Raw genomic sequence first — 16653 nt, forward strand, 5'->3', positions numbered from 1 at the left:
CTGCTGGTCATGATATCGGTTTGGATATGTGGTGAGAGGGAAACATGAAGATGAAACCAGGAGATGTCCTTACTGAATCATCAGAGCTGAACAGGTGATTGAGAAACAGGTTTACCTTTTAGGTGACATGAATGAGTTGAAGGGAAGTTATGAACTGTTTCTGAGAGACAAATAACACCAGGATCCTTTTCTATGTAGCTGACAGCTGGTAACTGTGCAGGGGCGGGTCTAGCAAAGTTATGCCAGGGGCCAGGTAGGGCATTAACAGGAAAGGGGGGACAAGGAAATACTTTTCTTACTTATTCTCATTTAAAATATCTAGCTTTTATTAAATAATTATCTGAATCTTGCGAACAAAGTTTTTATCTGACGTAAAATGTATAGAAATCATACATATACCAACAAGACAGTGTACATCACTGTCACAACAGCGTTTGTTTTCATTCAAAGGCTTTACGGCTTTAATACCTGGTGGGCCGGTCTCTGGTCAAAATGCCCAATTTTTTGTCCCAGTCCAGCCCTGCAGGTTAATACTGGCAGTGTCACCATGCCAGCTGACTGTATTTCATCATCAGCCAGTGTTGTTCTTTATACATCAGTATTACCAAAGTTTACCATAAGGCAGCATAGAAAGTATTTACTTGCTTTCAGGTTTCATTCAAATGTTAGTCTTTTCATTTGTTTCCCCACTTTTTCCTGTTTCAAAATCAAACACCAGTTTGTGAGAAGATTATCTTCTTTTTTTTAATAGGCAGATAAAGTTTTGCATTGGCTAATTTGGCAATTGTATGTTAAAAATGTTTGTATTTTAATATTCAAAAATGTTTTTGCCCAAAACATATGTGCACTATATGTCAGTAAAAATACTATGCAAATATTGCTGTCCTTGATTGCTGAATAAACACTGACAAAGCACTGATTGTATCTTTTCTACTTCATCAGCGCAGTATCTAAAAACTTTGCACCGTAGTGGTTAAAACCTCATTCTAATAAGAGTTAAAAGCGCATTCGGTTATTAGGTTTATAGGGTTATTGAATTATGGTTAACAGTTGGTAGAATTTTTTTTTTAACATTATCTGCAAATTACATCTGCCACCCTTCTCCAAATCTGTGCCCCTACCTGGCCCCCCCAACAAAAATTTTCTAGACACGCCACTGCTGGTTTCATCTTCATGTTTCCCTTTCACCAGATATACAAACCCATATCATGACCAGCAGCTTTTACAGCTGTGGCTCCAGAAAACATCAGCTGATACTAGAAATTAATATTAAATAAATTCTAACAAGAGCTGACCAAGCTTAAACGTGCTGCTGTTGTTTAGTGCGACATCCGGCGGTTTCCTCTTTCTGGCGCAAAGTGAGCGATAAACAAACAAGAGAGAAAAGCTGATCAGCTGATCATTGATCAGTTTCATGTTTGAAGTAGCAACAGGAGAGGGAGGGGGGGAGAATGAGAGAAGAAGAGGAAGCTGTGCAGCAAAGACACAATAACTCCAGCTTTGTGTCTTTTTCCATCCTGGCTGAAGTACGGGACAAACTGTGTTCCTTCTCAGCTCAACACGAAACGCGTAATAATTTCTCTGAATGCGGGACGATTCCGTTTGTACAGGACGGTTGGCAACTCTACTAACTAACCTTATGAATAAAATAAAGTTCACTATCAATAAAATCATAGCAGTTTATAGCTGTATAGAAACTCCGTCATGCTAGCTAGCACGCAGTACGAGTTATTGTAACTGACTGTAAAAAGTCAGCACAACGAAAATAAACACCCAGATAGACTGCAGGTCATAACTTCTTACCTGAAGTTTAGTTCACCTGACGCTCCGACCGGCGGCTGCCTCGGGTCTCTCCTCCTGCCTCCCCTTCCCTCATCCACCTGCTGGCCTCCACCACTTGTTAATTTTACTGAATCTGTGGAAGCTACGCCATGGCCAACACCAAACAACTGAGTTATTTTTACACACCGACCAGCGTCTGGCCAGTCCACCACCAAAAAAAAAAAAAAAAAAAAAATCATCGGGCCACCGAGCAAATGCCCGGTATGCCCGATGGCTAGTCCAGCTATGGTCGTGCGTGCCATCAGTTAACCCGTGCCTAGGGTTGCCGACCCCTGTTGTAGGGTCTACCTGACAATATAAAGCGCATTGAGGCGACTGTTGTTGTGATTTGGCGCTGTATAAATATTATTGTACTGAAATGAATTGAATTGAATTGGAAGAGTGTGTGTTGAGAGATGGACGGAGTACTTTAAGAAGCTGCTGAATAATGAAAATGAGTAGGTGAGGAAGTTGGAGGAAAGTTAGTGAATCTGGAAGTGCAGAGGATTAGTAAGGAGGAAATGAGAGAGAAACTATGAGCAGGTTAAAGAGCATAAAGGCAGCTAGTCCAGATAACATACAGGGAGTGCAGAATTATTAGGCAAATGAGTATTTTGTCCACATCATCCTCTTCATGCATGTTGTCTTACTCCAAGCTGTATAGGCTCGAAAGCCCACTACCAATTAAGCATATTAGGTGATGTGCATCTCTGTAATGAGAAGGGGTGTGGTCTAATGACATCAACACCCTATATCAGGTGTGCATAATTATTAGGCAACTTCCTTTCCTTTGGCAAAATGGGTCAAAAGAAGGACTTGACAGGCTCAGAAAAGTCAAAAATAGTGAGATATCTTGCAGAGGAATGCGGCAGTCTTAAAATTGCAAAGCTTCTGAAGCGTGATCATCGAACAATCAAGCGTTTCATTCAAAATAGTCAACAGGGTCGCAAGAAGCGTGTGGAAAAACCAAGGCGCAAATAACTGCCCATGAACTGAGAAAAGTCAAGCGTGCAGCTGCCAAGATGCCACTTGCCACCAGTTTGGCCATATTTCAGAGCTGCAACATCACTGGAGTGCCCAAAAGCACAAGGTGTGCAATACTCAGAGACATGGCCAAGGTAAGAAAGGCTGAAAGACGACCACCACTGAACAAGACACACAAGCTGAAACGTCAAGACTGGGCCAAGAAATATCTCAAGACTGATTTTTCTAAGGTTTTATGGACTGATGAAATGAGAGTGAGTCTTGATGGGCCAGATGGATGGGCCCGTGGCTGGATTGGTAAAGGGCAGAGCTCCAGTCCGACTCAGACGCCAGCAAGGTGGAGGTGGAGTACTGGTTTGGGCTGGTATCATCAAAGATGAGCTTGTGGGGCCTTTTTGGGTTGAGGATGGAGTCAAGTTCAACTCCCAGTCCTACTGCCAGTTTCTGGAAGACACCTTCTTCAAGCAGTGGTACAGGAAGAAGTCTGCATCCTTCAAGAAAAACATGATTTTCATGCAGGACAATGCTCCATCACACGCGTCCAAGTACTCCACAGCGTGGCTGGCAAGAAAGGGTATAAAAGAAGAAAAACTAATGACATGGCCTCCTTGTTCACCTGATCTGAACCCCATTGAGAACCTGTGGTCCATCATCAAATGTGAGATTTACAAGGAGGGAAAACAGTACACCTCTCTGAACAGTGTCTGGGAGGCTGTGGTTGCTGCTGCACGCAATGTTGATGGTGAACAGATCAAAACACTGACAGAATCCATGGATGGCAGGCTTTTGAGTGTCCTTGCAAAGAAAGGTGGCTATATTGGTCGCTGATTTGTTTTGTTTTGTTTTTGAATGTCAGAAATGTATATTTGTGAATGTGGAGATGTTATATTGGTTTCACTGGTAAAAATAAATAATTGAAATGGGTATATATTTGTTTTTTGTTAAGTTGCCTAATAATTATGCACAGTAATAGTCACCTGCACACACAGATATCTCCTTAAAATAGCTAAAACTAAAAACTACTTCCAAAAACATTCAGCTTTGATATTAATGTGTTTTTTGGGTTCATTGAGAACATGGTTGTTGTTCAATAATAAAATTATTCCTCAAAAATACAACTTGCCTAATAATTCTGCACTCCCTGTATTTGTGGGGCAATGAACTGTTTAACTAGAGCATTTAATACAATCTTGTAGAGTGTACTGGTACCGATTTACAAGAACAAGGGTGATGTAAGAACTACAGATGGATAAAGCTGATGAGTCATGAAGCAATGAGAAAGAGTTGTTGAAGCTAGGTTAAGAAGAGAGGCGATGATCAATGTGTAATGTGTATGGGTTCATGTTGAGATGGGGTTAAGGTTAGGCACAACAGACGTGATGTTTGCTTCGAAAGTATTGATGGAAAAGCCTGGAGAAGATCAGAAGGAGTTGCACTGTCTTTGTGGATCTAGAGGAAACGTGACAGGGAGAGGTATGCTCTGGAGAGAAGAGGAATGAAAGTCAGTAGAAGAAGTTAGAAATGAGTGAAATCAGAGAGACAGACTCATGGATATATTGAAGGATATGCAGAGGGTTGTATGAAATAGGAGGATACTAGGGATAGGGTAAGATGAAAGCCAGTGAGCTGCTGTGGCGACCCCTAAAGGGAAGAAGAAGAAGGACCATACATTCTATTGTTCCTGCTGAACTGTAATGACCTCAATCACCTGAACGACATTCACCTCAAGATGAACTGGGATCAGTTCAGACATTTTCTTTACCACCGTTGCATGACCTACATAATCCATCTTATGACTGGCTTTAATGCTTGCTTGCTATCATGCTTAAATACTAGTGACCATAGTGTGTAGTGGTTAACACATTAGCCTAACAGGTGAAAGATCCCTGGTTGGAGACTGGGAGAGGACACAAATAGGGTTGGATGAACCCACCAATGTTATCTCGTGTTCTAAAAGACTTTTAGAGTAGGGCTGTTCGATATAACGATATATATCGGATGATGATATGAATACGTCTATCGTTTCATATTGCGCTATCGTTTGTTTCGTGGTGTCGCAAAATATACTGTTTACGGCTATATTTTTTATCGTTTTGATGGTCACTGTGGAATTTCTTAAAGTTCTCAATTTCTCTTATATTTAATACAACCACACTAGCGACAAGCGACTGTTTTTATGGTTTTACCGTTGTAGTTAGCAACAACGACGGTAAAACCATCGTGTGGCTCCGCCGTCCGCTTGTTTATTTTCCACATAAACCTTTCACAATAAAGTTGAAGATCCAGTTGAGATTTTTCAAAATAAACTGAATCACGTGAAATAGTGATACGGACAATAAGCTTAAAATAGACACCAGGTGCTAAAAAATAAACATTAGAACAGGCTTTTCCCCGCAGCACACCGTGTAATAAATACTCACAAAGAAAATTGCGGCCGTTTCAACGTATGTAACACTCGACTCCAGTTACACGACACCCAGCTGAAAACACTTCAAAACTTCACAGAATTTATAGAAAATGTAAAATTTTTCTGATATACATCGTTGTCGGGATGATGTCTTATATCGGGACATGAGATTTTGGTCATATCGCACAGCCCTACTTTAGAGTGAGTTGTGATTTATTCTGCGAGTTCAAGTGCTTTTCTCGTAAAGGCAGTCAGATTCTCGGTCATCACTGTCATCATCTCCAACTCTGCCTGGTTGATATTTAACTGATAAACTAAATAAATCCTCACCTCGTCAGATCCTGAGCCAAAGATGAGCAAGTCAAAAGGGATGGCAGCCACCATGTCTATGAGGAACCAGCCTTTAAAGTAGTGGATGGCGATCTTGGCTGGGTGGCTGACCACCTCCTCATTGGTGTTGACGTAAGTCGTCCTAAAATTTATAAGTATGTCCACTATAAACATAATGTCAACTATCAGATCAACCACATTGAGGGGCGAGCAGGAATAGCCGCACTCCCGTCTCCTCTGCTCCTCAATGTCATTGAGGAGGAAGGCAGCAGAGTAGGGGGTGAAAATGGCCGTGTAGATGACCAGCAGCAGGATCAGCCAGTCCCAAACTGCTTTGAATGGACTGTAGTGAAGAATGGTCCACTTATCCATCCGTGGTGTCTGGAGTTTGTATTCAGGAAGCACGTCGGCACCCAGAGAAAGAACCTAGTGAAAAACAAAGAGAACTGATTAACTTTTAACATTTTACTGGCATTAACATTTGCTATCTGCTCTGTGTTCAAATACACACACATTTTGGGAAATAAAAGTGTAATACGGTGCTTTTTCTTGCAGATTCTTTGCAAATTTGTTTTTATTGAGGACTTCACTGATTGCCTTTGCAGTGTCTGGGAGAAGCCTTCTATTTCTATTTCTGTTTTACGACACCATCAGCAATATTTTCAGAGTGAGGGTTCAACGAAAGGATTAGAATTTTAACGATATGGACATTTTAAAGTGTCTGTAAGAAGATTTGCATCACAGGAAATACAGAATGAGCATTGTTTTTGATTAAGAGTCAGAACTTCTCATTATTTGCTACTTTGAGTCTCTACTTTGTGAAGGTGGAACAAATCTAAGAACTGCATGCACTTAACAATCTTAAATATGCCCTGTTGTTTGAGAAATTTAGTTAAATACAATAAAACTTGAAAATATTTACTCTAAGCGTTTGCATGTCCGCTCTCTTACATTGCTGGACATGCTAGCAAGTGGAATTGCATACAGTCATGGTGGTAAGAAAGCACACATTCTTTTAGTTTTAAATATCAGAACATATTAAAAATCACCTTGTCCTTAGCAGCTCTTAAAGTAAGGTAAATATAAAGTCAGATGAACAATTATTAAGCTAAAATGAAGAAGCAGTGTGCGAAAAATTATAGTACACAATGTCCACAGTTTGGACTGAGAAGAAAGACAGTTTGGAGTAAAGGAGGCCTTCTACGTCCACTGTGAAAAACCATCATTGAGGTGACCTCTACAGCTCATATGACGGTGAGGTCGGGTAATGTCTTGTAATGTTAGAGGTTTCACACCTTTGTTCTGGAGGGGGTAATGACCCGCCTTTTTTCACATCTTGGTTCATGTGATAACCCACATCATTAATAGCGGGTCATTGACCCTCAGCACCACCCCCAAGGCGTTGGTCTACAGCAAGGGTAGGCAACTCCAGGCCTTGAGGGCTGGTGTCCTGCAGGTTATAGATGTGTCCTTGAGCCAACACAGCTAATTTAAATGGCTAAATGACCTCCTCAACATGTCTTGAAGTTGTCTAGAGGCCTGGTAATGAACTAGTCGTTTGATTCAGGTGTGTTGACCCAGGGTGATATCTAAAACCTGCAGGATGCCCTTGAGGCCTGGAGTTGCCTACCCCTGGTCTGAGGGTTAAGGGTTAATTTCCTAGGACTCTCCATCAGTTGTTTTAGAACTGAAGAAGCCTCTTGGATGACAGGAGGAATATCTTCACTATCACTGTGGCTCAAGTTTTAAAAAAGTTTAGTTTTTGAACTAATTTTAAAATCAAATTTGCTATGAAAAAGACAAACAGGCTACGAGAAAAAGAAAAAAACAGATGAAGGTGCATGTGATCTGTCAACCCCACACGAAAAAAGCAAAACAAAACTCCTGATTATCCAGCATCTGTGGGAGAGTACCAAGAAATTAGACTGTAAGTGACAACATCCTAGCAATGACATGCCATATTTTATGAAAGATAATTTAGGATAAGATGAGATAAGGAATACTGGAGTATGTTTAAATGAAGGTTAAAGGCTACATCAGTTAACGAGCACATGGAAAACAAATGGCCACAAACCTCGTTGAACTAAAGTAATGCTGTAAACAGGTAACTGCTGCTAAAGGTGGTTCTACAAGATACTGAATCATGGGGTGTACTTAGTTTTATTTTGGCTTTGATATCATAAAGACAACATGTAATAAGTCATCAATTGTTCATCTGAAATTTTAAGACCTGATAAGGACTTTTTAAATAATGCCCTTATACGTAAAGCCTTGGAATATACAAAATGTATATTTTCTTTTGATTAGGTCAAGTAAAATTCAAAAGTACAGATTTATCGCTGTGTGAATAATGCAGCTATGCATCATATAGATGCAGATGTAATGCACTTCACCATTACCTGCACAAGAACATCTTGCACATTACTTTAGGCATGATTTGCAATAAATAAATGCTTCTCCAGTGCCTGTAAGCTTACAGAAACTCTTAAAATTGAAGCTTCAGTTGAGGGAGTGATACCTTTTATTATGATTATTTATAAGATAAGAATATTGTTTATAAGAACAGAAACTGAACATATCAAACCAAAATAAAATGACGATGCATCAACTGCATATAGAAAAATAAGAGCATGCATAAATGTCAAAATGTATCATCAAGACTGGAGGTATAATCCATTCCGGCAAGCCTGAATGTCAACATAATTATCTCTGTTATTGCAGTCACCATATACTGCAGAACCTAATAGCTTTTAACATGAATATTAAAGCAGCGTCATGGGACTTTTCGGATAAGAGTCTCAGTGACTTGGAGGTAATTATAGGTGCAGGCAGGGGTACAGCTATTCATAAGTGTTCAACACTTCAATAGCTACAAATTCTCATTTTCACTGCTGATTATGGCAGAGGGGGTAGGTTTGGTGGGTGGGTGTGCAGGTAAATTGCATGCACTACAAAGGCAAAGATACAATTATGCTGTGATGTATGTGAGTGAGCACGAGAATGAAACAAGAAGGGAGGGTCTTAAGTGACTTTATTTTGGCATTCATCATATTTTTCATTGCTCCTCTATCGGTGCCCTGTCACCCCTCTATTCTAACCATTGTGACTGGGGAGGTAGGACCGGAGAACAGAAGGATGACGTATAGCACAATGTGGTTTGGTGTTAATAATTGAATTGGTTATTAGAAAACCCATCCCTCTGTGTGATGAGGAGGGTCAAACGCTTTTACCCTCTGATATGGGATAACCTTTGAAATCGACCAGAAACCAAAGGACAGTCAAAGGGAATGCACTCTATTATTCATCAAGCTGCCTTTTCATTAAAGCTGGATGCTTAAAGTGATGGTCTTAACTCAGAGTTTAATTACTGTTGACTCTGAAATAACACCTTAGATTCCCATTCTTGTAAAATGATTTCTGTTAGGAAGAAGCATAAATGTTAAGAAAAGCTGACACTTGCTGTACCGAGGATGATTGTGGCGCGATCGCTCACATGATCCCACAACCTGCTGGTAATCCTGAGAAAGTTGGTTGATTTATCAGAGTGACAGTTCTAGATGAAAGTGTTGTAGACATCTGTTTCTAAATTAATGATCTCATCTTAATTATTTAAACTGCTTACAGTAGCCATGTGCACTTGGTGCCAATGAACTGTTTCTTGCTGGTTAATGGAAAGCTCATTTTGTGTTTGTCTCGGTCTCAAGCACAAATGAACATTAGCCCTCCCCTCTTCTGGTTTTTCTGGTCTGCACAGTGCACACTGAGATATCATTTATAAGTGCATAGACTGTTGTTTGACTCAAGATTCCACCTCAGATAACCGCAAGAAGTTTAAACTGCTAAGATGCAGTCATTTGAGCCTCATATGGGGATGAGCCACACGTGCACTGAGAAGTTCAAAATGTAATAAACAGCCTGTGAGGTGCAAGTCTGCTTTCCTTCTTAGCTAATCAGTTTCCTGGGTGAAACCTCCATTTGGCTGCAGTAGCTGTGAGGCGGCCAAGGCCAACAGAGAGTGTATCTGTTCAGATGCCTTAATTATAACTTCAAATAAACTCTGATGAGTTCAAAGTTGCTTTCAAGACATCTTCTGTCACTTGGTTGTCAAAGTCAGGTGTCCAGAAACCTGCTTACCAATCTAAACTGTAAAGGAAAGTGACAGGATAGGAAAAGTATACTTTACAGTTATATTCTAGGAATTATGAAGCTTCTTGATGCTTTGACCACTCTCATACAGCAGCTCTTCTGAGGTGTTATATTCTACCACATGTTACCCTAGTCAATTAAAACCATATTAAGCAGCCCTCTCTGACTTTGCACTTGTGTGAGAGGACAGTGTGCCGTGCTGTGGTCTGCATTCTCTCTGCCTCTGGCGTCAGTGTAAGGCCTGCAGCCGAAATTGGCTTTGATCGCAAACAGGGGTCAGTTTCTGTGTCCTCTATCCGTTACACCATTAATTGGCAAAATGCAAAACTGAGACCTAATCAGTAGTTTCAAGCAGCTCTGGCCTACCCCTAGGAATACATTAACTCATAGTTCCTGCCTCATTTGTGATGCCTCTCAGTCCTGGCAGGAAAGGTGAGAATGACCTCTTACACTGTTCGTAACTTTAGAAATACAGCCTGAGCTCTGGATGCTGTCTGACAGCTGTAAGAGTACACTTGGCTATCCACCGTGAGTTACAGACACCTCCACTGCTTTACATATCAGATCCCTTGAATTTCAGTTAATCATCCTGATGCTGACTGAGAGCATGTGGGAGCATGTATGCAATCTGCTGTTAAAGTGCTCAATCTGTCCAAGTCTGATTTGTGATGATCATAAATGATAATATGATGAACGTTATATTAGAATTCTAATATCTCACTCTTCTCCAGTCTGCACAACCTTTATTAGTAAAATCATTACTAATAAATACAGACTAAGGGTGCTGCCTCTGTTTGTGTGGGTGATACATTTGTTTTTATTTTATGTAGGCAAAAACCTTGAAATTACTACTTGTTTCATCAAGAATGAAAACAATGATGTAGTTTGTTTTATTCCCTTTGCACTGTCCATAACAGTTTGAAGAACCAAATTCATGAGTCCTCAGATGACCCAATACACAGCAAGCACTGTTTAACAGAGGTTAATCCAAAAACTAAAACTGGCCTGAGCAATATTTGAAAACCACACAATGGAAAAGCACTGGCATCAAAGGCAGGGGGATGAACACAGCCAGAGAACATACGTAATCAGACAGACTGTCAACTAACAATGGGAATACAGGACTATAAATACATAGAAAGAATAGAAACTCACAAGACACAAGTGAAAAAAATGAGGCTGACAGGATGCAAATCCAATGAAAACATTTTTGTTGCGTTTGCAGGTTTTTCTCACAGGTAGTATTATTACCATTTTAAGGATCCAACAGATCATTTTATGCCTGTAATTCTAAATTACAGGCCCTCAATTTTTCTCCCCATTCACAAACTTGAAACTAACTCATATCCTTACCTGTGTGACTTTGTCTGTGACATTGTGAGTGCGATCTTTGACTTTAGGGGCGATGATAGTTTTCTCAGAGGATGGAGGGGAGGGGCACTTCTTATCATTGTTTGCCTCTGAGAAGTTGAGCGTGATCAGGGGAATCTTGTTGATGGTGGAGTACTTGTTGAGGTTGGAGTCGGAAGTTGAGCCGAGCAGGCTTGATTTGATTTGGCTGAGTGGTCCTGAAAAAAGAGCATGGCAGAGGGTGCGTGTTATTATTAGAAGATGCCGTATCTTGTTTTATAGCTGGGCTGTTGTTGATCTGTTATGCACTGTCAGTAGTGTTTATTTGGGAGTAGTTGCGACATGGGTAGTGAGCATGGAGTGATTCCTAGTTTTGGAGTGACTTCAACCACAACACAATACTGAGAATACAAAAGATACTGAAATATAAACTGTACAGCCTTTCAGAGCCTCTCATTAAAACATAATGAACAACACTGTTGGTGAAAAAACAGAATGATTTAATGTGCAATCAGAGAGTGCAAGTTCCCATAGTTTGCCAAATCGAGTGCGGTGAACTCACTGTATAGATAAAATTATGTAGTATGATCAGTGAACACTTTGTAAGTAGAACACAATCATATTAAAAACGGATCTGTGTGATAGCGCTACACAAACTGACATGTGGCCCAATGAGAGTGAGAAAAGTGTAAACGAGAGGTTTGCTAATTCAGCTGCGTGAACCAGCAGAGGAAGGATACGCTGCCCACCCCACAAAGCACAGTGATTGAGAGTCAAGGACAGAGAAACAGACAGTTGAGGATGAAAGATTGCATGCGCAGCTTCAATACATGCCACAGTCAGGATACATCAAAGCCGTCATAAAAAACAACTGAAAAGAAAAAAGCTGAAGCCATACCCCCAGCCATCCAGGAACGAGATACTAGCCAACCAGGAGAGAGAAGAAATAGGAGGTAAAGGAGAAAGTGGGATTATGGAAGGGTGTTTGGAACGTTGGGTCAGTAGTCTTGGGTACAAACATAGAATAGAATAGAATAGAATAGAATAGAATAGAATAGAATAGCTTTTTATTGTCACTGTTACAAGAACAGTGAAAGGCAGTTTGGCATCTCTCCATGTGTGTGGAGTACACACTAGCGTAAGTATTTAGACAATAACAGACAAATTTACATTTACACAAGAAAGATATGTACAAACATATCAATAATGTGGCATTACTAGTAAAGAGAGCTTGACAGGGGCTATCAGTAAACCTTTAGAGGATTAAAAAGGGCAGACTTTGATGCTAATGTTGCTATTAATGTGTATTCCATTTGATTACAAAGAGCATATGACTTTTAAAGAACCTGGTTGAATATGTACTGTACTATGCATTCAACATAGCACTGCAACAGTTCAATTAAGCATGTAAACAGGTTTCTTTCCATTCACAAAGACAGGATCCAGAGGTTGCACACAAGAAAGCAAAGTTTAAAGACAGTAGGAGGCATCATTTCTTAAGCATCAATTTATCCTCTTCAATGAACAACAAGCAGGAGAGAAGTTTAACGTGCTGCTTCCATGCAAGCATGTGCAGAGGTTACTGTGTTTTCTTTTTAGTGAGCACTTACAGTGGCTGATTAGGTTTAGGCAGGTCGTGTAGTCATTTAGTGTCTTTCAATGCCAAAGAGCTTACAAACACAGTCATCTGCTGAGGCATTTGCATACAACACGAACCTTTTGTGGGAAAACTCATGCAACAAGCAGGCTTTGACATGTACACGTGTATCATTAGACATGCCGCTATTCACGATCTGAAAATGCAGCAGGTTGCCATTAGTTACCTTTGATATTGCGACCATTATCTGCGAAGGTGGCAACAGAGTGGGGGAGAAGACAGAAAAAGGGGAGTGGAGGTGAGAGAAGAATTTGTGGGTTTCTATGATGATAAATGGGGGTTGCCGTTAACGACCCGCTACTGTCCCTGTGAACAATGCATTATAGGGAACTAGATGTATTAGATGGGATACATCTACTAAATGGGAATTATAGGCAATGGGAGGAGACTGATTGATCTGCAGGAAGCAGGACCAGTATGGGTCACTTCTATCCTCGACCAAATGAGGACCAAAAGGTGGAAGATCAATACCACAGATTATAGATGTGACCATCTACTGAGGATTCACTAGTACACCACATAGCTGCTATTTTAGGACCACAGGGATTAGTCTTAGTAATTAATTAGTAAATAAAATATCAATTACATTTGTTTTTTTCTTATATCACATCAATTCAACAAATCAATAAAGAAGACATCATCAACCAGTGCTGTGCACTTTGCAGTTTAATGTAAACTAATGTAAACTTTGTTTACCAGTTTAAAACATTTAAAATAAATACAAAGTGGTCATTAAGTAATACCATATATACAGTTCAGCAACTGTTGATGCATGTCTGAAAATGTATAAAAGGACACTCTTACCTTCACTGGCATGCCGGTCCCTGAACACCATCTTGGAGTTGGACCCAAAGCCTTCCATGTCATGTACAGAAGAGGCCCTGCGAATACTGCACATACTCTCTCTGGAGACAGTTGGAGTAAGGCCTGGGATTGACGGAGCTGCAATAAGCGTGTCCTCTTGGCTCTGGTTTTTTGTCTGGGCAACGGCCTGGTCCGGGTACATCCGGTCCCAGGGGCCTTTAGGTGACGAGTGGTCCAAAGGCCCAGACACAGGGGTTGAGCAGTGGCTGGGGCCGATGAGGGCTCGGGTGTCGTTGGCGTAGGAGGGACTGCAGCTCTCTCGAGTGGTGGGAAGTTGGTAGTCACGTGTTGCTACTGAGCCGTCACTGTATCGAGGAGAGTCTACCATGACGGCATCAGGGTCTTCCTGGGGCAGGGACTGCTTGCTGATACCCAGGAGAGGTAAGGCTGGGAGACGGAAACGAAAGAATCTCCCTTTCCCTGACAGAAAATGAGAGAAAAAGCAATAAGAACAAGTGGCCACACTGCCTGTGTTTCTCCTATATTGTTCCACACTTATGCCCCCATGATAATATTTTTTTATAATAAGAATAAGAATAACAACACTGACACAGTGTCTCAATTCTGATTAGCACATGTTTTTATACAGTGCCAAATGACAACAACAGTTACCTCAAGGTTCTTTATATTGAAGTTAAAGACCCTAAAGAGGGAAAAACTTTTATTCTCAAATACAAAATTGGTGTACTTCAATTTATTTTGTTCCTGAATTTCAGGAGCGGGACCACGCCTCCAAACACGTTCCTTCCAGTTCTCATCTATATATGTTCCCCCATTTCTACAAGCTGTTCGTTCTCATTTATGTGCCCCACCCTCCCTCCCCTTTTTAATTCTTTAAGTTCTTCACTTCTATTTAGTACATGGGGATCTACCAGGCCCGGGAGCCACCCCCAGTCCCCTTCGAAGCCTTCCCCAAACCGTAGCTCAATTCATGTCCAAGCCATTCACCTTTATCTACTAAAACACTGTCAAACCTCAAATGAGGATGTGGGCCCAGCGAGCGAAATAAGATTTAAATTTCCAGCATATCAAATTTCACTTGCTGAGTACCCATCTTTCAGTGTTGCATATTTACAACAACTGTACATTTAGCTTGCAGACACTATTTGTGAGACGCTGCACAGAAGCAATTTGTTTCTGCTAGCCAAGTGTACAAATGTGTACATATTTATTATATCTGTTGCAAAAATCCATTTGAAATGACTTGACACTTAAAAAACCTTACTCAATTTAATCGTGATGCTGAGTGCCATGACAAAAACGTTATTTACATTTACACCATGAACGCATCATAGAAAAAAAAAAGAGATGTGTTTAAGGTGTAAGCAGGGTGTGGCATTTCATTTTCTTATTAATGAGCAAGCGGTAAACCCAGTCTAGCTATGGACAGAATGGGGACTGCCCATTCAATCATGTCTATTATCCACCTGATCAAAGGTAAAGTAAAATAATTTGAGTTTTTCTTCAGGGAGTGCCAAAAATAGCCCAGAAAATATGAGTATTATTGCAAATCTTATCTCTAACCTTTAGCTTCAATTAATGGACTGGAACAAAAATATTCTTGCATATATTTGTTTCTGTCAAGCAGGGAATGCCTGAGGACAATTGATATCACATTTAACATAAATTCTGAGGCAGGCAGTGACTGATTCACTCAATTAGTGTGAAGACTATTTGACTGTAGTCACACCCAAATAGCATAAAAACAGAGAGTACAGTGGATTTTAATGAACCCGGGAGAGACACAATCCCCTGTGACCTTGCGGTGTGTTTTCACGGTGTGTTTGTAAGAAAACGTACTTACATTCTTCAACATCCCTGGTGATACCTCGCATTTGTTTGCCAGCATCACTGAAAAGCCTACCAGTGCAGCTTTCTTAAAAAGACCCTGGCAGATCAACACAAGTGCCTGCTCTGCCTCAGGCACAAGTTCAGGCTTCAGTTTCCTTCAATTATTCATAAGGGAGGACATTTGTGGAAATACTATAGTGTTAGGTATAGAAGAGTCAGTCTCATAGGAGATTACAGAGAGTGCTTTAACCTCCTAAGACCCGAACTCTTCCACAGCATGCAATTTTAATTTCTCTTTGATATTTGGTCACATTGGGGCCTGATGAATGTAAAAACAAAGAATTACCAGATTTTTTTTTTACCTTATTTTTGTTTTTAAGAAAAATAAGAGCCACATATGAGGATATTCATTTAAAATTTTGATAGAACAGTAGCAGTATAATGTCCCCGTAAGTGGGTATCAGGCCCTTGTAAAGCAAAATTCAGTATTTTGGTCTAAATAACCAAAAATGTGATGTCCACATATGTGGACGCCAGGTCCTAGGAGGTTAATGAGTGACTGATAGCTTCTGGGGAGATGATAAAAAGTCATATTTATGACTATATTGACACATACAGCAGTTCTGAGGGATGATAGTATAACAATATAAGTTTACTGTAACGCTCCCCACCCCAAAGACACACACCATTCACACACACATTTACTTGGGTTGTACACTATATGCAAACACCATGAGACAGATGCTCAGACTTACACATACTGTATGCACTGCAAAGTCACCTGAACATATGCCATCCATATCACAATACTCTCTCAGCCTTTAGAAACAAGTCTTACTGCCATGGCGACACAGTGAAAATCAGTAAACACACCAGATTATCATGTCTCCTTTGTATATTTTCTGCAGCCAGCTACATTGTATAGAACATACCGACATATGCAAATAGTGGAAAAGGTAAGGATGTGTTCAGAAAAGTAGAATTGATAATTGAGTCTTAGCAGGGAGCAGCCCGTCGCTTTATCTACCTCGCTGCTTCTTCTTCTTCTTGGGTGAGACTGACAGGGAGGGGAGAGAAAAACTAATTTTAGACACAATGCCAATGTCTGTTTGGGTCAGTGTGGTGTGTTTAAATTAAGTCTGGAGCCAGAAGCTGATGCCAGAAGTGATCATTGGCATTTCATTTGAGATTCCGAGCTGGATTGGAAACTCAAATCTGGGATGCCATTCATATTCATCAGGATGAAATCAGGTTGAATCGGCATTCTCGTCTTTGAAAAGCGATTGTGAACAAAAGTCTGTTT

The 16653-nt window shown here is 40.5% G+C and overlaps 1 protein-coding gene across 4 annotated transcripts in view; it reads right to left on the bottom strand.

Annotated features, from left to right (window-relative positions):
* kcnh7 (potassium channel, voltage gated eag related subfamily H, member 7) overlaps positions 1-16653 on the bottom strand; it is a 73943-nt gene that overhangs the window by 23709 nt on the left and 33581 nt on the right. For all 4 annotated transcript variants that reach the window (XM_039606224.1, XM_031729029.2, XM_039606225.1 and 1 more), the window contains exons 4-6: positions 13500-13979; positions 11042-11256; positions 5543-5968 (exon numbers count right to left, since the gene is read on the bottom strand). In XM_039606224.1, coding sequence (XP_039462158.1) covers positions 5543-5968; positions 11042-11256; positions 13500-13979 — 1121 coding nt within the window. The remainder of the gene's footprint in view (positions 1-5542; positions 5969-11041; positions 11257-13499; positions 13980-16653) is intronic.

The sequence above is a fragment of the Oreochromis aureus genome, linkage group 23, assembly GCF_013358895.1.
Source record: "Oreochromis aureus strain Israel breed Guangdong linkage group 23, ZZ_aureus, whole genome shotgun sequence".
Classification (NCBI taxonomy): Eukaryota; Metazoa; Chordata; class Actinopteri; order Cichliformes; family Cichlidae; genus Oreochromis; species Oreochromis aureus.